The sequence below is a fragment of the Carcharodon carcharias genome, chromosome 1 (genome assembly GCF_017639515.1).
Source record: "Carcharodon carcharias isolate sCarCar2 chromosome 1, sCarCar2.pri, whole genome shotgun sequence".
Lineage (NCBI taxonomy): Eukaryota > Metazoa > Chordata > Chondrichthyes > Lamniformes > Lamnidae > Carcharodon > Carcharodon carcharias.
The window spans coordinates 235335698-235361346 of NC_054467.1; the positions used below are offsets into that span (position 1 = coordinate 235335698).

At 45.3% G+C, this 25649-nt stretch overlaps 1 protein-coding gene across 7 annotated transcripts in view; it reads right to left on the reverse strand.

Annotated features, from left to right (window-relative positions):
- The window catches only part of reep1 (receptor accessory protein 1), a 108935-nt gene that overhangs the window by 59417 nt on the left and 23869 nt on the right, over positions 1–25649 (reverse strand). For all 7 annotated transcript variants that reach the window (XM_041185388.1, XM_041185399.1, XM_041185409.1 and 4 more), the window contains exons 2-3: positions 4730–4802; positions 1144–1220 (exon numbers count right to left, since the gene is read on the reverse strand). In XM_041185388.1, coding sequence (XP_041041322.1) covers positions 1144–1220; positions 4730–4802 — 150 coding nt within the window. The remainder of the gene's footprint in view (positions 1–1143; positions 1221–4729; positions 4803–25649) is intronic.

The following is a 25649-nucleotide window of genomic DNA, read 5'->3' on the forward strand; positions in this document are numbered from 1 at the left end:
ATTCAGCTGAGCCCCCCCCCACCAACCTGAAAATTGAAATGGCGCGGGGTGACATCAAGAGTTCCGCCCGACATCATCCCACATCATTTTACGCGTTGGCGAGCAGGCCCTGCCTCCCACTCACCGACCTCAATGTCCTGCCCATGGAAACAGTGAAGGGAAGTTACTTATACATCTAATTCATCAAATGTTCTTGACACATCTGCTTTAACTTTCAGTGGAGTGGAAGGTGCAGTAGTTTTATATAATTTGGATTAGAGTGAGCACTTCAGTGGGAGCAGGCTCCCACCCAAAACTGACATAGAACCGTTAGGTCGAATGGTCTTTGTCTGTGCTGTCAATTATATGTAATACAATGTAGCATTTTGCTTACCTCATTTCACATTCTTCATTAAACCCGGACATGGGAAAGTCACAATTTAAAAATTGAATGACCCTTAGCAAGTTAAAAAAAATAGAAATTGCTTCAAGCAATGTTTCTATTCAGCAAAGCACAATAAGGTAGCTGATGACCTAGGGGAATAAAGATCTCGCTTTTGCATCAGACTTTTGGGTGAGGCATTAAACCAATGGCCCATCTACTCTCTCAGGTGAATGCAAAAGATTCTACGGCACTATCATGACAAAGTTCAGGGGAGTTCTCCCCAATGTCTGAGTCAATATTTATCCCTTAATCACACCACAAAACTAAATTGTCTGGTCATTATAATCACTGTCATGTTTCCTACATTAGAACAATGAATATTATTCAACAGTACTTCATTGGCTGCACAGCGCTTTGTGATATCCTGTGCTCATGAAAAACGCTATATAAATGCAAGCCTTTCTTTGCTTTCTTTTCAGTCAGGGCAGGCTTGCTGCTGCAACTTTCTAGCCAGGACCTTACTGTCCATCAATATTTCAGCCATTACTATGTAAATGGACTAAATCCCTACATTGTGAGTTGGATTTACCTCTGTATACGACAAAAGAAAGTGGACATAAGAGAAATCAGATTTAGTGCTGCGGTTTTGTTGTTGGTGCTCCATTAGCTGGGCAGCAGTCTCTACACTTTACCACTCTTACATGACATATGAATTGATATAGGCTTACAATCTGTGCTGGGCCATCATTAAATAATAATAATTCAACAATCTGCCTTACCAGGAGAGAAATAGATCTGTGAAGGTTTCTGCTGTGGTGAACAGTGCAAATATGATCCAGTACATCATCCATTTTACCTGGTTTAAAAAGACAAATATATACCATGGTTTGATCACATCTTGCCAAAGAATGCAAAATAGAAATTGCTGCTACAAATTGACCCTAACTATCAATAAGTCAACTTTCCCATAGCTTTTCTGTGGTCATTTACGGGATGTGGGCGTCGCTGGCTAGACCAGCATTTATTGCCCATTCCTAATTGCCCTCAAGAAGGTAGTGGTGAGCCGCCTTATAAACCGCTGCAGTCCATGTGGCGCAGGTACACCTGCTGTTAGGAAGGGAGTTCCAGGATTTTGACCCAGTGACAGTGAAGGAATGGAGACATATTTCCAAGTCAGGATGGTGTGTGGCTTGGAGGGGAACTTCCAGGTGGTGGTGTTCCCATGTGTCTGCTGCCCTTGTCCTTCCAGGTGGTAAAGGTCGCAGGTTTGGGAGATTTAAATGTGCTCAGCAGAAACTTACTTCATTTAGATCAGTTTGAAGCATTTTTTTTTAGATTTGTCACCAGTTGGACAATCTCACCATAGAAGCTGATTTTTGTTTTTTTCCCATTTATCCTGTGGCAATTCTGGTCACTCTTTAACTGCAGTAGAAACAACAGCTGCAGTTGTATAGGGAACAAGGGAAAGTTGTATATTAACTGTTGGAGTACATCCACATAGTTCCTCTCATTAAATTCTGACTTCAAAAGGAAATTTCCAGTGGTTGAAAATAGATCCTAACTTTTGTTTAAAAAAAAATCACCAAAAAAAAACACCAATATGAATTATAAAGCAGTCATTTAACAGGATTATGTTTTATACACAGTTGTGATTTCTGTAGCGGATTCCATGGCAGCTAATGTTAAATTTAGTTTTCTCTCTTTATGCAATTCAAAATTAGGCGTCAAGTTTTTAAAAATTCAATTTCTCAATGTTCCCAGTCCCAACTCATTTCAACTGCAGATAATCTATTGTAAAGCAAATTTCTGTATCCAAATATCATATATATTCATGGGGACAATTGTGTAATGCTCTTTACATGAAGCCATGAAAACTACTGTGTCCTATAAAAGGATAGCGTGGAAAGTTTAAATACATTAATAGCATATTGTGGCTCTAGCATTAAAAGCAAAGCCAAAGTGCTGAAGCCATGTTATTAAAACTCTCAAATAGTTGGAACGATTAGAGAGACGTTGGGCTGGATTTTAAGTTCCTGATGTGCTGTGAGCAGAGTAGGACTGTGCCAGTAGCATACAGGCAACCCAGAATTAAATGCCATGCATTTGTCAGTGATTCTTTTTTAAACTAGTCACTGCATTAGCCTATTATTTCCAGATTTTCCAACCAATTAGCTTGAGCAGGTATAATGACAACCCACATGAGTCAATTTCAACTCTAATATTTAAAGGGAAACTCCAAATATGAAATTTGAGGGATTATGGAGGTAGGAGTAAAACACAAGGAAGTGACAGATTGGAGTGCAAACCTTCAAAGGCTGCACCTCATTTTAGTAACACCTTCCAGTATGGGATGATGGGGGCTGCAAAGTCCAAAAGGGAGATTGTGTTCCCTATTGACAGGAGGAAGAAGCCTGCCAGTGAAACCAGGAAGGTATGGCTGGAGGTCAGCAGCAGGAGTGTCGTGCAACGCTCCTGGATTCAGTCCTGAAAGTGATTTAACGAACCAAGGGCAAGAAAGGTGAGTACACTAACATATTCAACTACATCCTGATGTCTGTATTACCCCAAACCCTCTCACTGCCTTCTCAGCTGATGACAGCATTGGACAATCATACAGCAGATAACACTCACTCAAGTTGACGATGTCAGTAGTGAGTGAAGCATGATTTTGTGCATAATGATCAGTTAAAGCATTTTTAACTTGACAGTTCTAATTCATATCTTTAAACTCCCATAAGGCCTTCGAGCATCCAGCAGGAGGTGATGCATAAAGACGATGATGACCCCTCACTCTGAGGATGCAGTGTCACATGACTCATGCAGCTCAGATACTTGTACTTCAGTGGAACCAGCAAGGCAGACAGTTGGCTCACAAGGCACAAGTGAACAAAAGCAGATGGTGGAGGCAAGGTCAGCTATGGAAAGTCTGCACTGGAGGGAACAGAATGTTCCAAGGATGCTTTGGAGGAGGCGGTGGTTGCTGAACTGGCATTCCAGAGATCCAGGGTAATGCTCTGGGGGCCTGGGTTCAAATCCCACCAAGGCAGATGGTGAAATTTGAATTCAATAAAAATCTGGAATTAAAAGTCTGCTAATGACCATGAAACCATTGTCAATTGTTGTAAAAACCCAACTGGTTCATTAATGTCCCTTGAGGGAAGGAAATCTGCTATCCTTACCAGGTCTGGCCTGCAGGTGACTCACAGTGACTCACAGCAATGTGGTTGACTCTTAAAAAATGCCCCCTGAACAAGGGCAGTTAGGGATGGGCAATAAATGCTGGCCTAGCCAATCATGCCCACATCTAATGCATAATAAAAAAAAAGCTCTGCTCGTCTGGATCCAGATGCTGAACCTTGGGGTTGTCAATGAAGAGGATACCTCTGGAGCAGCAGCAGAACTTGCGATGTGTTGGCAAGTGTTCCTGCCGCACTGTGCAGAGAGTTTGAAGGAGCCACTCTCAAGCATGAATAATGTAATATAGCAGGTCTTTGCGACGATGTCTTCTTCCATAGAAAGAATGGCCACTGGTATGGGCGGCGGTCAAGCCAGAGCACAGAACCAATCATCAATGGCTTGCACACTATGACTGCCAGGTTAAATAGGATGACCAATAACCTAACCTTGACCAGTCATCATCCCATTGATTTGCTGCAAAATGTTCTCCACATTGCTAGCTTGGAAGTGCGGCTGGGCCATAAGAGGGATGGTGGTGGCAGACTTTGGCAGGCTGCTGGAACAAGTCCTGCTGCCAAGTGGACTCTGTGGCCACACCTTACCAGTGCCTGTCAAAGTCAATGCCGCCCTTGTGTATTCGCCAGTTTGTTGTATATTTTTGTAGTGGGACCTCCGGCAGCAGGTGGCAATGGTGGGGGACAGCACTGAGCAGGGGAACTGGAGTCCCCGTGTGAGACTGACAAGCTGAGAGGGCAGAGCCAGGTACTGGCTGGTGCTGAGAGGTGAGGGAGAAAGCAGCCAGGACAAAGCCAGGGCTTGTGAGTGGCAATGTGGCAGGAGTCTCAGGCAGCCCAAAGCCCCCGAGTGTGGTTGAAGAGCCAGGAAGGGGAATTGGGACCCAGTCAGACTGACTGGCAGCATCCCTGAGTCTGAGAAGCCTCTTGGAGATAGAGGGAAGCAGGACCACATCATCGCTGGGCCAAATTATGGAACTCCCTGCCTAACAGCACCGTGGATGTACCTGTATTGCATGGACTGCAGCAGTTCAAGAAGGCAGCTCACTGCCAACTTCTCAACAGTAATTAAGGATGGGCAATAAACGCTGGGCTGGCCAGTGATACCCACATCCTATGAAACACATGTAAGAAAATACTGGCCACTATTGCAAGAATTATCATGATTACTTACGTATTCTTTGACATTCTTTGTTTTTACAGCCTTGTAAGATGAATATGCTGGATAAAGTGTGCCAAAAACCAGCCTGGAAAAGAAAATCTCAATTGTAATTACATACACCATACATCAGAAAAGTAACTTCACATTAAAGGCATTTGATTGAAGTTCAACTGCCATTTAGCAACTATTTAGAGCCATTATAAAAGGACAGATCTTGCTATTGGTACCTCTTTTTTAAGTCAGGCGAGTTTCTGATAAATATAGGAACACATTACTGTGTTAAGTCCTCATATAGATTGCTGGGAGATCACTATAAGTAATTCCTGTTTGCATGTTATGGAGTGCACAGTCTTCACATGTATTGATACAATCTGGTACCCTGGTACCAGCAACAATGACTTGTATTTCTATAATGGCATTAATTAACATGTTAAAACATCCCAATATGCTTTTCAGGAACATTATTGAACGAAGTTGATACCAAGCCACATAAAGAATTAATACGACAGGTGGCAAAAAGGTTGTCAAAAGAAGTGGGTTTCAAGGAGTATCTTAAAGGAGAAAAGAGAAGCAGAGAGCTTTATGGAGGTAATTCCAGAGTTTAGGACTCAAGCAGCTGAAAGTTTGGCTGCCAAGGGTGGAGTGATTAAATTTGCGATGCACAAGAGGAGTCATGCCGAGCACAAAGGAAGATGGTTGTGGCTGTTGGAGGCCATCACTGCAGGAGTTTCTCAGAGTAGTGTACTAGGCCCAACCACCTTCAGTTGCTTCATCAATGACCTTCCTTCCATTATAAGGTCAGAAGTGGGGATGTACGCTGATGATTGCACAATGTTCAGCACCATTCGTGACTCCTCAGAAACTGAAACAGTCCATGACCAAATGCAGCAAGAGCTGGACAATACTCAGGCTTGGGCTGACAAGTGGCAAGTAACACTTACGCCACACAAGCACCAGGCAATGACCATCTCCAACAAGACAGAATCTAACCATCTCCCCATGACATTCAATGGCATTACCATCGCTGAAACTCCCACTATCAACTTCCTGGCGGTTACCATTGACCAGAAACTAAACTGGACCAGCCATATAAATACTGTAGCTACAACAGAGGTCGGAGGCTGGGAATTCTGCTGAGAGTAACTCAACCCCTGACTCCCCAAAGCCTGTCCACCATCTAAAAGGCACAAGTCAGGAGTGCTATGGAATAATCTCCACTTAACTGCATGAGTGCCGCCCCAACAACACTCAAGAAGCTCAACACTATGCAGGACAAAACAGCCCGCTCGATTGGCACCATACCCACCACCTTAAACATTCACTCCCTCCATGACTGATGCACAGTGGCAGCTGTGTGTACCATCTACAAGATGCACTGCAGCAACTCACCAAGGCTCTTTCAACAGTACCTTTCAAACCCAGGACCACTGCTATCTAGAAGGACAAGGGCAGCAGATAGATGGGAACACCACTACCTGGAAGTTCCCCTCCAAGTCACTCACCATCCTGACTTGGAAATATATCACCATTCCTTCACTGTCGCTGGGTCAAAATCCTGAAGCTCCCTCCCTAACAGCACTGTGGGTGTACCTACATCACAGGGATTGCAGCAGTTCAAGAAGGCAGCTTACCACCACTTTCTTAAGGGCATTTAGGGATGGGCAATAAAGGCTGGCCCAGCCAGCGAAGCCCACATCCCATGAATTAATGAAAAAAGAGGCCAGAGTTGGAAGAACACAGAGGAATTTGGAAACAAGGATGAGATAACTGGACAACTTTGGCCCGACAGTAAGTATGGGGTCAGCTCAATGAGCATCTACATAGATGTATTTTGCAGCAGGGCTAGTAAACAGAAGTATGAACCCTAGTTAGCTATTCCCCTCTCTAATCTGAGGAAGAATAGATTCCAGATGTCAGCCATGACCTGTGATAATACTCTCGTCTCTGAATCAGGGGGCTGAATTTTCACCACAGGGATAGGAACCAGGAGCCAGATATGACTTCGGGTCAGAACCCCATTTCTGGTGGGAAACAGATTAAAGTTAAGATTTTCATGTGGGTGAGCCCTTAATAGATATGGAGACAGGCTCTCTGTTCCATTAAGGTCCAACCAGAGCCCTTCCAGCTTTACAGAAGCACCTAATTGCTGTACACTTCAACATGAAAGAGCCCTCTCAGCCGCTTTTTAAAAACTTTTTTTAAAAAAAAGAGAAATCATAACCACATATGTAGGGGGGTGGAGATAGGGACAACCCCTCTACAAGGCGCCTTTGGTTGTACTCACACCCAGGCAGGCAGTTGGGGCCTACAGGTCAGCCAGGATCACCAGCACGCTGGCCAGCTACTGGGTGCCCACCTCCAGGCAGCTGGTCTACACCCACCACCCATTTTCCCCCCCACCCCCCAACATTGCGTTGGGAAACCAAGGCCATCTGGAGATTCTCAGTCAGCCTCCTAAACGTACCTTTAACAAGGATTTTAATTAGCCTAATTGCCTGCTCGGTTGCCTCATTGGGCTGGGCAGCCTTCCCAGGGCCTGAACCCCCACTGTCCCCCCCCAAAATAGCCGGGGGCGGGAATGGCTTCCCAAGACTGAGACACTGGCCAGTGTTGGTACTTTCAGCTCCCCCCCATCCACTTGCCCCCAATCCTGCAGCCTCCATTCCCAATGTCAGTGGTGGGGGAGGGGTGGCAGGGTATCCAACCCAGGAGATTTTGTGAGTTCAAATCCCACTCCAGAGAGAGTTGAGCACAAAATCCAGGCAACACTGTAATGCAGGACTGAGGGAGAACTGTGGTCCCTTTCAAATGAGATGTTAAACTGAAACCCCGTCCACCCTCTTAAATGGATGTATAAGATCGCATGGCGCTTTTTAAGAAGAACAATGGAGTTTTCCTGGTGTCCTGAACAATTCTTTAACCTGTGAACACCACTTAAACAGATTCTGGTCATCATCACATTGCTGTTTGCTGCTGTGTGCAAATTGGTTCGAAAGTACAGTACTTCATTGGCAACAAAGCACTCTCAGGAGGCCTGAGGACATGATAGGTGCTATATAAATTCAAGACTTTCCTTTTCCAACAGAACTCCATCAACTGGCTAAGATCAGCTAAGTCAGCACATACTAGGACTGAAGCTGGTCTGCAGAGCTCATTCAGGTTTCAGGTGATGTATTTGTTTACTGAGATATTGAAGTGAAAGGCTAAGGCCCATATTGTAAATATCACCAAGGTTTAAAAAGATAAAAGTCAAGAGGTGAATGAGAATATACTAATGATCACACTGAACTTGGGATTTAAAAACCTGACAAATGCTGCATCATTAAAGAGTTCATGAATTTCCGAGCTGGAGGTACACCATCAAACATGGGAGCCTGGATGCAAATTCCAGCAGGTGTTGAACCCACAGGTACAGGTAGGGGAGCTAGGAGTCAGTCCAGGGATCTCCTGACAAACTGATATTCAATACTGAATGCCTGTGACAGACAACAACACAATGGACAGCAACAAGAGGCAAAACCACAGCAACATGAAATGGGAGTGCTACGTTGCCAGAGGTGCTGCCTTTTGGGTGAAATGTTATATTCTTATGTTACATCGGATTAGATAGGGCAATAGGAGGGGGGAAACCATCTGTAAAATCCTTCTCTGAGTTATCTAGTCAATCAAGACCAGTCTGGCACTAAAGTGCCTACTTTTTGTAAAAGGTAATCTCTGTCCCAACCAAAAACAGATTTAGCACTCGCTTGCAGGAATTCAGAAAATTGGCATCCACCACACAAGATGGCAGCCTGTCGTCATAGAGCCATAGAGGTCCACAGCACAGAAAAAGGCCATTCGACCCATCGAGTCTGCGCCAGTCAAACAAGTACCTAACTATTCTAATCCCATTTTCCAGCACCAGGCCCATAGCCTTGTATGCCATGGCATTGCAAGTGCACATCCAAATACTTCTTAAATGTTATGCAGATTTCTGCCTCTACCACCCTTTCAGGCAGTGAGTTCCAGATTCCCACCACCCTCTGGATGAAAAAATTCTTTCTCACATCCCCTCTAAACCTCCTGCCCCTTACCTTAAATCTATGCCCCCTGGCTATTGGTCCCTCCACCAAGGGGAAAAGTTCCTTCCTGTCTATCCTATCTACGCCCCTCATAATTTTATACACCTCTATCATGTCCCCCTGCAATCTCCTCTGCTCCAGAGAAAATAACCCCAGTCTATCCAATCCCTCCTCATAACTAAAACTCTCCAGCCCAGGCAACATCCTGATAAATATCCTCTGCACTCTCTCCAGTGCAATCACATCCTTCTTATAATGCGGATTCCAGAACTGCACGCAATACTCTAGCTGTGGCCTAACCAGCATTTTATACAGTTCCAGCATAACCTCTCTGCTCTTATATTCTATGCCTCGGCTAATAAAGGCAAGTATCCCATATGCCTTCTTAACCACCTTAATTACCTGTCCTGCTACCTTAAGGGACCAATGGACATGTACACCAAGATCCCTCTGATCCTCAGTACTTCCCAGGATCCTACCATTCATCGTGTATTCCCGTGCCTTGTTTGTCCTGCCCAAGTGCATCACCTCACACTTATCTGGATTAAATTCCATTTGCCACTGATCAGCCCATCTGATCAGCCCGTCTATATCCTCCTGTAATCTAAGGCTATCCTCCTCACTATTTACCACCCCACCAATTTTCATGTCATCCGTGAATTTACTGATCAACCCTCCTACTTTCAAGTCTAAATCATTTATATTTACCACAAACAGCAAGGGACCCAACACCGATTCCTGTGGAGCCTCACTGGACACAGTCATCCAGTCACAAAAACGCCCCTCAACTATCACCCTCTGCTTCCTGCCACTTGGCCAATTCTGGATCCAATTTGCCAAATTGCCTTTGATCCCATGGACTCTTACCTTCATTATCAGTCTCCCACGTGGGACCTTATCAAAAGCCTTGCTGAAGTCCAAGTAGACTATGTCAAATGCATTGCCCTCATCTACACACCTGGTCTCCTCTTCGAAAAATTCAATCAATTTGGTCAGACATGACTTCCCCTTAACAAAACCATGCTGACTGTCCTTCATTAATCCCTGTCTCTCCGAATTCTGTCCCTCAGGATTGCTTCCAATAGCTTCCCCACCACTGAGGTTAGACTGACTGGCCTGTAGTTCCTTGGTTTATCCCTTCCTCCCTTCTTCAATAACAGTACCACATTAGCTGTCCTCCAGTCCTCTGGCACCTCTCCTGTGACCAGAGAGGTATTGAAAATTATTGCCAGTGCCCCTATCTCCTCCCTTGCCTCACTCAATAGCCTGGGATACAATTCATCCGGGCCAGGAAATTTATCAACTTTTAAGCCTGCCAGACCACTGAGAACCTCCTCCCTTTCTATAATTTCTTTAATTATATCACAGTCCTTCTGCCTGATTTCCATACCCACGTCGTCCCTCTCACTTGTGAACACCGACACAAATATTCGTTTAGAACCCTATCTACGTCTTCCAACTCCATACACAAATTACCACTATGGTCCTTACTGGGCCCTACTCTTTCCCTAGTTATCCTCTTACTCTTAATGTACTTGTAAAACAACTTTGGATTTTCCTTTATTTTACCTGCCAATGTTTTTCCATGCCCCCTTTTTTCTCTCCTAATTTCCTTTCTAAGTTTCCCCCCTACACATTCTATACTCCTCTAGGGCTTCTGCCATTTGAGCCCTTGGTATCTGCCTTAAGTCTCCCTTTTTCTCTTTATCCAATCCTGTATATCCCTTGACATCCAGGGTTCCCTGGAATTGTTGGTCCCACCCTTTGACTTTAATGGAATATGTAGGCCCTGTACTCTCCCTATTTCCTTCTTGAATGAGTCCCACTGCACTGACGCAGAATTACCAAAAAGTAGCTGCTCCCAGTCCACTTTGGCCAAATCATATCTGATCTTATTAAAATTGGCCTTCCCCCAATTAGAACTCTGATTTCTGGCCCATCCTTGTCCTTTTCCATAACAACCTTGAATCTAGTCGAGTTATGAGCACTATCTGCAAAATGCTCCCCCACTGATACCTCTACCACTTGCCCGGCTCCATTTCCTAAAATTAAGTCCAGGACCGCCCCCTCTCTTGTAGGACCTTCTATGTACTGGCTTAAAAAGCTCTCCTGGATGCACTTTAAGAATTCCGCTCCCCCGAAACCTATCACACTATGACTAACCCAGTTAATGTTGGGGAAGTTGAAATCCCTCACTATTACTACCCTATTATTTTTACACTTCTCTGAAATTTGCCTACATATCTGCTCTTCTATTTCTCTCTGACTGTTTGGGGGCCTATAGTACACTCCCAGCAATGTGATTGTTCCTTTTTTGTTTTTTTCTACCAATATGGCTTCATTTGAGGAGCCTTCTAAGATGTCATCCCTCCTTACTGCTGGAATTGATTTCTTGATCAATATTGCGATACCCCAATCCTCTTTTACCTCCTTCCCTGACTTGCCTGAAGACTCTATATCGTCTTGGAAAAGAATCATCTGAAATCCAATCCAGAGCTGGCTGTATACAACTTAACATTGTGGTTCTTGGTTCTCCTTATTTAACTGGGGAAAATTATCAATTGGAACATAATCTATTCCTTTCATCATCTTCTAAACCTCAATCAGATCAACCCTAAACCTACGTTTTTCTAATTGGGAGAGTACCAATTCTTTTAGCCTATCTAGATAACTAAGGGTGTTTTAAACTAAGAATCAGTCTCCTGGTCCTCCTCCACATCCTTTCCACTAATCTTTTCTCTCTCCTAATTCCAATCCTACAGGCAATGTCACTCCACTGAAATGAAGGGACAGAAAATCATCTGCCCTCTCTCTCCTGTCATAACCTTAGCAAGAGTTCATTCGAAAAGCTGGAAATTAGGCCAGAATCTGTATATGCAAGGCCTCAGTTGGAGATCTAGTGGGTCTTGTCAAGCCACGTGTCGAAAGGGGTAGAGACAGTGACAGGAACACCCAAGGTGGGTATTAACTTGTCCCCATCCTGGCAAAGCATTGTCAGGGCTGTGTGGACTCCCAAAGCACTTCCGACAAATTTTAGCACTTATATAGGGACACTGGCTGCAGGTTAACAGGGAGCAAAAGAAGAGGCATAGCATCAGTTCCAATTATCGATTAAGCCCCCGCACCTCTATAGGATTCCCAGCTTACCCTCTCTGGCAGGTACCCGAAATCCACCCTGTATGTCAAGGCTGCCGACCAATGGCACTATAACAAGGTGAGCATCCCACATGTCAGCAGCACTTGTGTCAGGGTCAAAGTCCAATAACTCTTCACAATGTCTCCTCCTCAGGTTCATTATTCATTAAACTGTGAAACCTCCTGTTTCCCTCAGAATTTCCTTTCCCCTACAGTTTACAGTTGTTTAAAGCATAAGCTTGTTCTCACCTTTCCACTATTTCTTGATTTATCTTATCAGCACCCAAACTACTTTTCCAACATTGGTTATGTCTACTACACTGAACATTAACTCTTCACCTGAAGCATGAGCTGAGCTTTCTAACCATGAACATTAATGACTAGAGCCATGCATTGGTTAGTAATTAACTTAACAACTACTGATCATGGTGTTAGCAGACAAACATTTAACATATTCATTTTGAAATTCTGTAACTTAATGCAGGTATTAATCCATGAAGCATTTGTCCACTAATATCAGCGATACTAATTCCCAGCAAATCATTTTTAATAAATAAATACTGATGTTCTGGATTCCTGTTTGATCCTTGTGGGGATGGTAAACCAAAATAACCAAATTTACCCAATGACCCTCAAATGAAGAATTTACCAACTAGATTGCACTTTTTGTAGCTTTTACTTTAACACGAATCAGAATTAACAGGCAAACGATACTTCAAATAAAAAGGTCAATTCCACTTTAAATAGTCAATACTACAAAAGTGCATCTTACCCAACTAAAGCACTCACAGAATTCCCACAACGTAGCTATTTGATTGAAGTATATAAGATCCTGAATGGTCTTGACAAGATGGATATGGAAAAGGTGTTTCCTCTTGTGGCTGAGTCTAGAACCAGGGGCACTGTTTTAAAATTAGGGAGCATCCTTTTAGGACAGAGATGGGGAGAATTTTTTTTCTCTGAGAGGGTTGTGTGATTTTGGAACTCTCTGCCTCAGAAGGTGGTGGGGGTGGGCTCATTGAATATTTTTTTAAGGTAGAGGTAGATAGATTCTTGTTAGACTAAGGGAATCAAAGGTTTTCAGGGGTAGATGGAAATGTGGAATTCAAAACACAAGCAGATCAGCCATGATCTTATTGAATGGTGGAGCAGGCTCAAGGGACTGAATAGCCTACTTCTGCTCCTATTTGGAATATTCGTGTTTCCACAATATGCTGTTGTTTATTCATGCAGTGTAGGTCAACAGGGTAGGGTATCTGACAACAGCTTTCACTTTCAAGTTTCACGGGTGCGATTATCATCAGCAAGGCACACTTCTATGAATCTGTCCTCCCTCAGTTCACAGCAGTCCTGATGAAGTTTCATTGTTTCATAGTTTACCATTGTGAGATTTGAACTCTTGATCTTGGGGCTACAAGCCCAGTACCATAACCACTTAGCTATTTAGGCCAAGCCACTTTGCTTTTTGTAACTCTTTGAGTACAAATACGTTTCCATCTGTTCCTATTCAGATGAAGTTTCATTGTTTCATAGTTTGCCATTGTGAGATCTGAACTCTTGATCTTGGGGCTACAAGCCCAGTACCATAACCACTTGGCTATTTAGGCCAAGCCTTTCCAGTGTTCCTTTTCAACCAACCAGCCAATAACACCCCAGTTCATGGTTTGGCCACTTCTGGGAAAAAACCCAGCTCTTTAGAGTCTCACACACCATACCAGGTTTTGGACCTTCATCCAGCTTGCACAGTACCTGTCCTGTCTGTTTTTCTGTCATACACATAAATTGACCTCTCACAGGGAGTAATTTGCTTCTTCTCCTCACAAGAATTCTCTGTAACCCTCTGTCTGCCTGTATCTGCATCTGTGCACTGATCACTTTTGCCTCCAGCTCCTCTGTTCATAGTTCCCCTTTGTGTCTGCCAGCCACAAAGCTCCTTCCTCAACTTCTTTTCTATTGGTACTGCTTCCAGATCAAGGGTCACCAGGTCACATGACCCACTATTTCTTAATATTCAAGAAAATTACAATTGATCCCTTTACCATTGATACAAGCTCTTAACAGTCCTTTAAAAACATCATTAAAACAATTACAGACTCCACAGACCTTTTAAAGAAATTACAAATTTCCTTACTGTACTGCTTCCGGGTAAAAGGTCATCACAGCTACTGAAGTACATTTAAATGTTTTCCCCCCTCCAGGCCTGCCATAATTCAGTCTGAGGGTGGAGCATGGCCTGAGGGTGGAGCATAGCCTGAGAGTGGAGCATCGCCTGAGAGTGGAGCATGGCCTGAGGGTGGAGTATGGTCTGATGGGGGAGCACAATCTGAGCATACAGCGCAACCTGAGGATGGAGTATAGCCTGAGGATAGAGCACAGTGCAACAAATCTTTTGCAACTCAAATTTCTCAACAAAAAGAGCTCATGCGGCTTTGCTGAGTCATAAAGATTTCATATAAATTTATTCATTGTCTGCTAAATTTGGTGTTACGTACAATGCCAAATGTCAGCAATAGCTCGTGAAATCTTAGACCTGGACAAGCAAGGCTCGTTTTTCTCTGTACACATTATGAGCTCTGCATTGCTAAGTTTAAATGACACAATCCAAACATTGAGATATTTGCATTTCTTTATTGTTATTTCAGAATTATGGATTTTATGTGGAAAACTGAAAACATGACATCAGTGAAACTATGTCTGTTAGTATGCTGCTTATTAACTTAATTTATAGTTGATGCTTCCGTGACCAAATTTACTTCTAAGACATTTTGCCAGTTAATTTGTAAGGAATCATGAAATACTGTTTATCTGGGTATTTAAACTCCATTCAGGTGCTGAGGGATGACATCGGACCTGGTCCGGGACGCAAATCGCTTTTGTGGACTGTCAGCCGACATTTCATGGGATGTGGGAATTTTCCTTGCTCAGAGGGCATTTAAAAGTTGCTGTGGGTCTGGTGTAGGCCAAACTGGGTAAGGATGGCAGACTTCCTTCCCTAAAGGGCACTAGTGAACCAGGTGGGTTTTTACAACAATCAGCAATAATTTAATTGTCATCTTCAGACTTGAATTCAAACTTCACCATCTGCCACGGTGGGATTTGAACCTGGGTCACTGGAATACGAGTGGCAATACCACTATGCCATCACTTCAAATGTTGAATGCTAGCTCAGCAAATGGAATTGAACACAGCAGGGAGCACATGCATCAGTTTTGAATTCCTGCCCTTGTTCAACTTCACCACAACTGACCTGACCCAAGTGGTTTTATTTAAGTCAGCAGCCTGATATGTTAAAGTATTGTATAAAGCTCTCAAGCTGGACTCATGCAAAATCCTCACTTTTAAATAGGGGTCACTGAGTAACATGGATAAACTGGGACCCAAGCTGTAAAGATCATACCTGTTACTTTTGTGCTTTGTAATTTAGTGTACGGCCCAGAAACTGCATCAATAACTGGTACAGTTATTGATCTTTTGGCACTATTCAAAGAAAAGCATTGAGTTTTCCTATGGTCCCAATGGTCACAAGCAGATCACTGCCTTGAATCACTTACAGGCATATTGAACTTGGATTAAATTTGACCGACTAGTCCAGAGAGACCCTGGAATGCCACACTTTAAAGGGTGTCAAGGCCTACCTCAGACAGAGACATTTATTTTTGACTCAATTTCTCATTTCTGATCTGTGCATATGTGAGTTGTGTTTTCATTATTTTTTCTCAGGTTTTTAGTAACTAATAAGCTTACTCTTTCTTTGACTCAAGAAGTGGCTCCTTCTAAAATATAAATACATTTGAGCTAGGAAAGGGTATCCACGTGGGAGGGGATCCTTTTAAATTAACCTTGTTGCAGCCAGCTGAGGGGATTGAATAAAAGAAGGGGAACCAGTTCATTCCTCCTCACTCGGGAGCGTAACAACATTGGGGTCCCATTCGGGAAGTTAACAATTTGGGGCGAAAAGTCCAGGATCATAACAGAAGGGGATGTTAGCTTTTGAGGATTTGAAAGTTCTGTCCCTCGAATAGTTAAAAGATTTAGCGAAGCACTTAGGGTTAGAACTTTGCTGAATGTCAGAAAATCCAAAACTTTAAAAGGGGTGGTCAACGGCCTAACGGCAGAAATTGAGGACAATGAAACGGATAGAGTAGCGGCAGAGAGATTAAAGTTGGAGCAACTGAAATTAGAGTTTCAGGAAAGAGAAAAGGAAAGGGAACAAGAGAAAGAAGAAAGACAGGAAAGGGCTTGGAGAGAAGAGAGAGAATTTCAGGACAGAGAGAGGGAAAGGGAGTTTAAATAAGAGCAGCTTGAGCTGAGAGGCAGGAATCCTACTGTGTCCCGTGAAGGCACCAGTAGCACAGACTTAAAGCTGAGCCAATCTGGTTTGCTCGTTTAATCCCTAATCTTGATGAAGCAGAGGTCGAAGCCGCCTTTATCTCTTGCGAGCAGTTAGTACAGCAGTTAGTGGTCAGTCCAACATTGGTCTCTATTACTGCAGAGTAAACTTTGAGGGAAAGCTCACGAAGTTTACTCCCTCTCGCCTGAGGAAAGTGCCACTGACAATGAGGCAGCAAAAAGGGCTATTTTAGGTTGAAGGGTCATGAGGACTTGAAACATCGACCCTTTTCTTCTCCGCCGATGCTGCCAGACCTGCTGAGTTTTTCCAGGTAATTCTGTTTTTGTTTTGGATTTCCAGCATCCGCAGTTTTTTTGTTTTTATCTCTATTTTAGGTGTGTACCAGTTAGTGCCGGAGGCATACCATCAGACATTCTGTACCCTCAGGAAAAGGCCTGACCAGACACACCTGGAATTTGAAACGCTTAAGCAACTTGCTTTTAACCAGTGGGTGCAGCACTTATAAAAAGCAACTTAAGAAAATCTCTGAAATAATTCCTCTTGAGGAGTTTAAAAACTCCATGCCCTTCTCAATGATAACACAACTAGAGGAACAGAGGGTAATAGTGGCCAGGCAAGCAGCCACACTGGCTGATGATTATGAGCTGATCCACAAACCCTTGTTCCAGAAAGGACCCGCCCCTAGTCACCCCCAACCAACTGGAAATGATAGAGGCGGAGGGAGTGATAGGAATCTTAGCACCCATGGGAGAGAAGGAGATGCTGGGGGCCCTCCTCAGGACAGAAAGGGTGGGGCTGAAATGATGAGTAAGGCCAAGAAGCCTGCGTGTTTTAGTTGCCGTAAGGCAGGGCGTCTGCGGGCCAACTGCTGGAGACTATGGGAAAAACCTGTGGGATTTATCAGGACAGGTACATCCCATGCAGAGAATGGGAGTCAGTCAGAGAGCATGGCAGACTAGGCTATGGCTCTGACTGCGGCTGCTAATCTCTGTAGATGCATTCCTGAGAGTGCGGGTGATATTAAATAAATCCCTAAGAGTTACAAGGATTTTCTATCTGAAGGGAGGGTGGTCACAGTCCCCCAGGATGAAGTGAGTAAGCCTGCACTGATACTGAGGGATATAGGGGCCAGCCAAACTCTACTGCTGGGAAAAGGCACGACCTTTCCACCAGAGAATGCAGTAAGTGCCAAGGTGTTGGTAAAGTGGATTGAAGGAGGCTACAAGCCCAAGCCCTTTCATACCAGGTGCATCTGGAGAGCGACCTTGTGTCAGGACTAGTGAACGTGGGAGCCATCCTTAGTTTGCCTGTGAATGGGGTCAACCTTCTCCTTGGCAATGGCCTGGTGGGATCAAGGGTAATAGCACCTCCTCAGAGAAGCCCAGCGAGGTCAGGGAGACTGAACAGCCACTGGAGAAAGTGCCTGGCATGTTCCCTGACTGTGGTATCGCGGTTTATGGCCAGATAAGCTGTCAGTGGAGGCTGGAGTGGCACTGTAGACAGAGGACCTTACAGTCTGATTATCTGAAACCTTTTTTCTGGAATCTAGAAGACTCTAAGGAAGTAATAAATAGATCTTCCTTGGTGATGGCCCAGCAAGCTGACCCACTGTTAAAAACATTAACTCAGACTGCACTCACTGAAATTGAGGCAGAAGCAGTCCCTGAATGCTACTACATTAAAAATGAGGTGCTAATGAGGAAATGGAGACCCCCTCACATAACTGTAAATGAGGAGTGGACAGTGATCCCCACTAAGTAATGGTGCTGCTGAGATACTGTAGGGAAATATTACAGCCAGCTCACATAATTCTGATGGTTGGGCATATCGGTATACGCAAAACCCAAGCCCAAATCAGCCAACATTTTTACTGGCCCCCCCTCCACAGGGATGTAGTATGGATTTGCAGAACCTGTCACAACTACCAGGTTGTGGGAAAACCCCAGCGTATAATAAAACCTGCTTCAATGATTCCCTTGCTGGCTTTTAGTGAGCCATTCAGTAAGTTGTTAGTTGACTGTGTGGAACCCCTACCTAAAACAAAAGGGGGCTACCAGTATATCCTTAACATCATGGACGTGGCTACCCCACGCTTCCCAGAGGCTGTTCCCCTGAGAACCATGTCTGCCAAAACAGTGGTGGGGGAATTGACCCTATTCTTCACCAGGTATGGTCTGCCCACCGAGATCCAGTCGAATCAGGGCTCAGATTTCATGTCCAAAATATTCCAGGAAGACATGGGTAAGCTGGGCATGACCCAGCTGAAGTCACAAGGGGTGCTAGAACGGTGCCATCAGACCCTAAAAACAATGATCAGGGAATACTGTCACAAATGACCCCATGACTGGCATAAAGGACTAGGTTTTCTTCTGTTCGCAACCAGGGACTGACCCAATGAGTCCATCGGTTTTACTATATTTGAATTAGTTTACAGGCACCAAGTGCAAGGGCCTCTGAAAATAATCAAGGAGAGGTTTTTAGAGCAAAAGGAGGAAGTCTCCATGTTAGACTATGTAACAGTGTTCCATGAGTGACCCACAAGAACCTGCGATGTGGCCTGAGAACACTTGAAAATCTCCCAGACAGCTCTGAAAAAGCAGGCAAATATGGCAGAGCCCGAATCTTTCAGCCAGGAGACTATGTGTTAGTGCTCCTACCAATACCAGGTGAACCCTTAAAAGCTCGGTTCAGTGGCCCATACAGAGTGGCAAAGAAGCTCGTGGAAGAAACTATCTAATTGAGACCCCAGATTGGGGGAAAAAGCAATGGCAGTGTTATGACAACATGATAAAGCAATATCACAGCTGAGGAGGGGACATGCAGGTAATGGTCTGTCCCATCGCCACTGACCTAGAGGATGAGGGTAGCAGTGGGGATGAATTGGAAGGAAACGTGAGTGAGGCCCATATTGAAGCACCTACTACCCAGCTAACCAACACAAAGATACTAACCAACTTAGACCCCTTATTCATCCACTTAAGTGCAGAACAGCAAGCAGACTTGATGAGACTGCTTGCTGCACTTAAAGACTTATGCATGGACAAGCCAGGCTGCACCACCCTAGCCCTACAAGATGTGGATGTAGATGGGGGAAAGGCCCCTCCCATAAGGCAACACCCCTATCGTCTAGGCCGAGAAAAGCTGGCCCTGGTTTGGGAGGAGATTAACTACAGGCTGGAGCACCAAATAATAGAGCCTAGCAGCAGGAGCTGGAGCTCCCCAGTTGTGCTTGTGCCCAAGCCGACGGTTCCACAAGGCTCTGTATTGACTACCGACAAGTTTTAATGCAGTGACCAGAGCCGACTCCTACCCAATACCCTGGCTGCAAGACTGCATAGATAGGGTAGGTAAAGCAGCCTACATTACAAAGGTAGATTAACTCAAGGGATGCCTGACTGCCCGGCGAAGGAAATCTCTGCCTTCGTAACTCCATGTGAGTCACGCCTTTTGGACTCTGAAATGCCCCAGCCACCTTTCAAAGGCTAATGAGTCAGGTAGTGACTGGCTTATCCAATTGTGTAATGAACCTAGACGACCTTCCAGTGTAAGGCGACATCTGGGAAACTCACTGAGAGCAACTGGAAGCCCTTTTCCAGAAAGTACAGTCTGCTGACCTAATGGTCAATCCCTCAAAGAGCGAGTTCGCTAAGGCTCAGGTGACCTATCTAGGACACATATTGGTTCAAGGACAAGTACTGCCCAGGGCTGGAAAGTTACAAGGGGCAGCACGGTTCCCCATTCCCACAATGAAACAGAAATCATGAGGTTCTTGAGGATGTGTGGGTCATACCATAAGTTTGTCCCAAACTTAAGCACAGTAGCTGCCCTGCTGACAGACCTACTACAAAAAAAAAGCAAAGGTAGTCTGGACTCAGAAATGTCAGACAGCTTTCGAAAAGCTGAAGGCCATTTTAATAGGTGAGCCTGTGCTTGAAGCTCTGGAGTTTAACCAAGCATTTAATATAGCCATCGATGTGAGCAACATTGGGGTGGGGGCTGTCCTCCAGGAAGAAAAATCAGGAACAGAGAGACCAATCGGGTACTTCTCCAAAAAACTAAACAAGCATCAGAAACAATACTCCACAGTGGAGAAGGAAACCCTCAGTTCATTACTGGCTCTCAAACACTTTGAGATATATGTCCAAAGTAGATGCAGAGAGACCACCGTCTATACTGACCACAACCCGCTAACCTTTGTGGAAAAGTTTAAGATACAGAATGTCAGGTTACTCCATTGGAGTTTGTTTCTCCAACCGTCCTACCTGAAAAATCACCCACATTGCCAGCAAATCAAATGTCATTTCAGATGCCAAGCCAGAGTTAAAGAGAGACCCGGTTAGAACTGAAGAAATAATATTGACCAAGGCTGGGAGAATGAACGTGTGTGTGAGAGTGTTTGTTGTTCTATAATATTTTTTCTCCCTTTGTAGTGAAATGAGAATGAATCTCATTTCATTCATCGTGTGGGGGAAGTGTCATGACAGTGGATCACAGTCCTGAATTACTCACGGGTATATTGAACTTTTTAGGTAAGAAGTATTTTTTTTAAAAAGGCATACAAGCAAAAGTTGGCTGAGAATGTAAAGTAACAACTTTCTGGAAAATTCTTATGTGGATTATACTTGATCCACTAGTCCAGAGAGACCCTGGAATGTCACACCTAAAAAGGTGTCAAGGTTCACTTCAGACAGAAGCTGGGATTTTCCGTGCCCGCTGGCATCGGGCGTGTTCAGTGGTGTGAGTGGAAAATGTGGCAAGAAGGAGAACAATCTTCCGCCCACCAATGGCAGGCAGCGTTTCCCACCGTCGGACTTCAGGAACTTCACTGTAACACATCTGTATATCACTCTACGCCCAGCCCACTGGCATTGTCCCACCCCCGCTGGATCGTCTGCCCACGTTGGCATGCTGTTTCACAATGGCATGTATAAGACGTGCACTTAGCAGACTGCATTTTGAGGGGAACTCAGAGGTGAGCATACAGTAACGTTGCAGAGCACTCGCCCAGGTCACCTGTTGGACTTCAAGGTTGAGGCGTTTTGTGGGGGGCGGTGGATGGGGGGGTGGGGGTTGGCAAGGGCTGCCCTACGGCTGAAGGAAGTGCACAAGCACGTACGGGGTGGGGGCGCTGGGTGAGGGAAGCGGCCACACATTAGGGAAATTTTGTATAAAGTTCTCTGCAGCTGAGACAGTTCAGGTGCAGCCACATTGATATGATTGCAGTGGGCCTCTGGCTTCTCTGCCCATTCAAGCAAGGGGTGACTCGTCGGGGACAAGGGCTACCCGCAGAGGGCATGGCTGATGACACTTGTGCGGCAGCCTCAGGCTGCAGCAGAGCGAAGATATAATGAGGCTCATGCTGCAACTCGCACATTGATGAAGCAAACCATCGGGATGCTAAAAATGAGATTCCGGTGCCTGGACTGGTCTGATGGAGCCCTGCAATACAATTCACAGAGGGTGTCACACATCATCGTTGTCTGCTGCACCCTTTGCAACCTGGCACTGCAACAGGAGGACGAGCTGGCTGAGGAGGAGATGCAGGAGCTGGAGGTCTCCTCCGATGAGGAGGACACCGACTTGGATGAAGGTGAGGAGGTCCTCAAAGGCGAGGTTAATGATATAAGGCCCTCATAGCTGCTAGATTTGTGGAGGATGATGACAACATGCAGCGAGGAGACACCATAGATCCTCACATTGCAACTGTGAACGTTTGACTCCCAGTCTGGCTTATGGCAGCGCACATACTCTCTGTGATAATGTTCCTGTCATTGAGACACAGTGAAGGCCCTAATATTCGCTCGATGGCAGGAGGATGATGACAACATGCAGCGAGGACATTCAATAAATCTTCACATAGCCTCTGAGAATGTCTGACCCCTGTCGCTTGCTCTCTGTGTTCAGGGTCATATCATTGAGCTGCAGCTGTGAAACTTTAAAAGCATCTGATCCTTTGTCTGCCTTCAGTACCTGACCCCTTCAGGAGCACAGCATCACAGGTCACAGGTGCTGAGCAGATGGGGACCAGCTCCACCTATAGGTGCTGAGAGCACACAGAGAGAATGAGAGAACTCTGTGGCACCTGCCCACAACATTCTGGCAGTGATGACCAGCACTGTCGGGTGCAGGCATCAGTAATATGTACAGTGATGGTGAGGCTGGACCATCACTTTGGTCTGAAGGCTGCACATAGCACAGGGAAGAGGCCCTGGACTGAGACACCTGCCTTTATCTTGTGCAGAAAAGCTTCAAATCTGAGTGACAAGAACACTGCTCATCAGAACAAGGAGCCACAGACAGGGAGACATTCTTGGGAGTTTATTGACAATAGTGAACAGTGGGTACAAGTAATCAACACCCTTGCCCAGGGTGCAACTACATCTTCTTAGCCTTCCTAACCCTGCCGCTATGTCTTGGTGCTCCCCGGACACCCACAGTGGAGGTGGAGGCAGCTGCTGACTGCTACACCCTGTCTGTGATGACCTTGGTGTGCATCCACTGGAGGGCCGAGACTTGAAGGGCCCCGGCCTGCTTCAGGTTCCTGCTGTGTGGCAGCGGCACCCTCCTGGGCCTGTGGAGCTGGAGCTGCTGAGGTCACAGGAAGAGGGGATTCAGATGGATATTCCTAGAGTCAGCTGGGTGGATGGCCCCGTAGTGTGCACCTGCTGATCCTCCTCCCTATGGGTGCCCAAGGGCCCTGGCTGACTCCTTGAGGAGAAGGGGAAGCTGGAGTGAGATCGAGCTGACCGGCACCCCTCTCACTTACACACTGTTGGAGGCCAAATATAGTGTCAGTGATGGAGTTCAGCCCACATGGCAGTGCAGGAGTGACGTCCTGGACTAAGGTCTCCATGGCAGCCACCATCCTACCAGTGCTGACCTCAGTACATTTGCATACTGGCGCTATCACTTCAGCCTGAAGACGGACAGACTCCTCCATCATGCCTTAAATCTGAGGAGTGCAGCGGACATCCCTTCCTGATGTTCCCTAGTTTGCCTTTGCAGCTCCAGCAACTGTGATATGACCGAGTCCAGAGGCTCATCATCTGACTCGGACTCAGCAGATTTCTGGCCTCCAAGTGCCAGAGACATGGGAAGTCCCTGCCGCTGCCTGCTGTGGATCAGACAGTGTGATGTGCTCACCAGATTGTGATCCTAGGGCTATTCTAAAGCTAGATCCCACTGAGATGTGTGTCTCTGTGCTGGCGGAGGGTGTGGGTGAGCGCTGTGACAGGACGTCAAGGAGGGTAGCTCCAGGTTCCTCTTCTTCGGACATTGATTGGAGGCCCTGGGTCATGGACTCCGTCAGCTATTTCCCAGATGTGCCCATGGAAGCAAGGGGAGATAATTAGTACATGGCAGTGGTCTATGAAACAGGACACATCACTCACAGCATGGTTATCTGATAGATGTTGCACTGCTGGATCCTCACTTGGTTGAGCACTGCTGACCTCACCGTCAGCACAGGACCAGTCCCGATCGCCGCCAGCCAGCTAGATGGCTGTTTTCAAAGCCTCTGAGCACCTTGATTTCAGGCATTTCTCCACCTGCCTCTCTTGTTGTGTGCTAGCTTGTCCTGCATGAATAGAGATGGAGAGAGTATAAGCAGGATGTCTGCCAGATGATAAGTATGCTGGCATGTGTGGGTGGTGAGTGTTCCCATGGATGGGATGAGGAGAATGCAGGCCTGTGTGAGAGAGTGAATGATGATGTCCCTTGCACTGGCAGTGAGTGAAGGTCCTGTGGATGTGTGATGGGTTTGTGAGTGTGTGAGATGAGAGTGATTAGAAGAGTGACTTACCCTGGCGGAAAGGAGGAGATAATTCATTCACTTGCGGCACTGGGTAGCTGTCCTCTTTTAAAGGGCGATGGCACTGACCACTGCTGCCACCACCTCCTAAAACAGATTAGTGAGGTTGCTGCCCATTCTGCAGCCAGAGCGGGGGTGGAGAACATCAAGGCAAGCCTTCACTGTGTCCAAAAGGCGCTCGAGGGATGCGTCATTGAACTTAGGGGCTGGAGTCATTTTGCCCTTCAGGGCCATATCTGCAGCAGTCATGGACTGGAAGCCTGAGATGTGTTTGTGGCTGGACTTTAAATATGGCACCTGGCGTGCTGAAGTGACAAGGTGATGGCGTGGTAGGTGAATGAGAACCCATCCGCTGTGGAACTGGCATGTTTCCCGGGAATACAGAATTAATGCAGCGGGGTTGGGACGATATGGTGCTGTTTTACCAGCCCGCTACCACACTTACTGCAAATCTGGGACGATTCCATCCAGAGACACTTGAAAAGACGAGACGCAATGCAAAAGACTGAACTTTAATTTCCTGTGGTTGCGGAGACAATGGAATCTGATTACCACATCTCAGCAGAAACTATCTCCTGTTGAGTTATATCTTAGAATGTGGAAATGGTCTGAGTTAAAAGAAAGCAGATTCTGATTGAAAAAATATTTGTTGTTTTCCCTTCCAGAAGTATACATGGAAATGGGTTAAAAAACCAGCTACAAACTTGATCTGTGTGTTCTATTTCAGGTGTACTAGTGTGTGGGCTGTGAGGGTCACAGCAGAAGAACATCAAATAGATATCCCTGCAGCTTACAGGCAAATAGCTATCTGTCTCTCTAGGTTGCTGGAGGCAAGTCAACAAAGCCACAGTCAAAAAGGAAATTGGACAACTCCTTCAGCTAACCTGCAGAACCACATGCCTCAAAACCAACTGCTCAGCTGCCAAAGGCAGCTCTACCAGAATCACCCAACTTAACAGCCACAGTGATTCACCATCTACTCCTCACGGACAAGCCAAAGACTGATTTGTATGTCTTTTTTAACTTTTATTTTTGGACTCAACTTTTCATTTCTGATCTATGTCTATGTGCACTGCGTTTTTATTATTTTTTCTCAGGTTTTAGTAACTAATAAACCTACCCTTGGCTCCTTCTAAAACATAAATACATTTGGACTCAGTAAAGATTTCCATGAGGGAAGGGATCCCGTTTAAATTAAACTTATTGCAACCAACCAAGGGGGTTGAATAAAGAAGGGGAGCCAGCACATTCCTCCTCACCGGAGGCATAACAAAATTGGGGTCCAGTTCAGGAAGTTAACAATTTGGGGTATCTCGTTCGGGGTCATAACAAATTGGGGGATCTCACCCGGAGACCGGTTGTAACACGGTCAACATTCCTACTTCAACCAAAAACAGATTAACTGGATCACTGAATCATTTATTGTCTATGGAACTATGCTCTGCACAAATTATCTGCTTCATTTACCCTGATAACAACAAAGACAGCATAAAGAAAGTGCCTTGAGACAACCCGAGGACATAAAAGGTGCTATATAAATGCAAGTTCTTCCTTCCTTTACAAAGGTAGAAAATT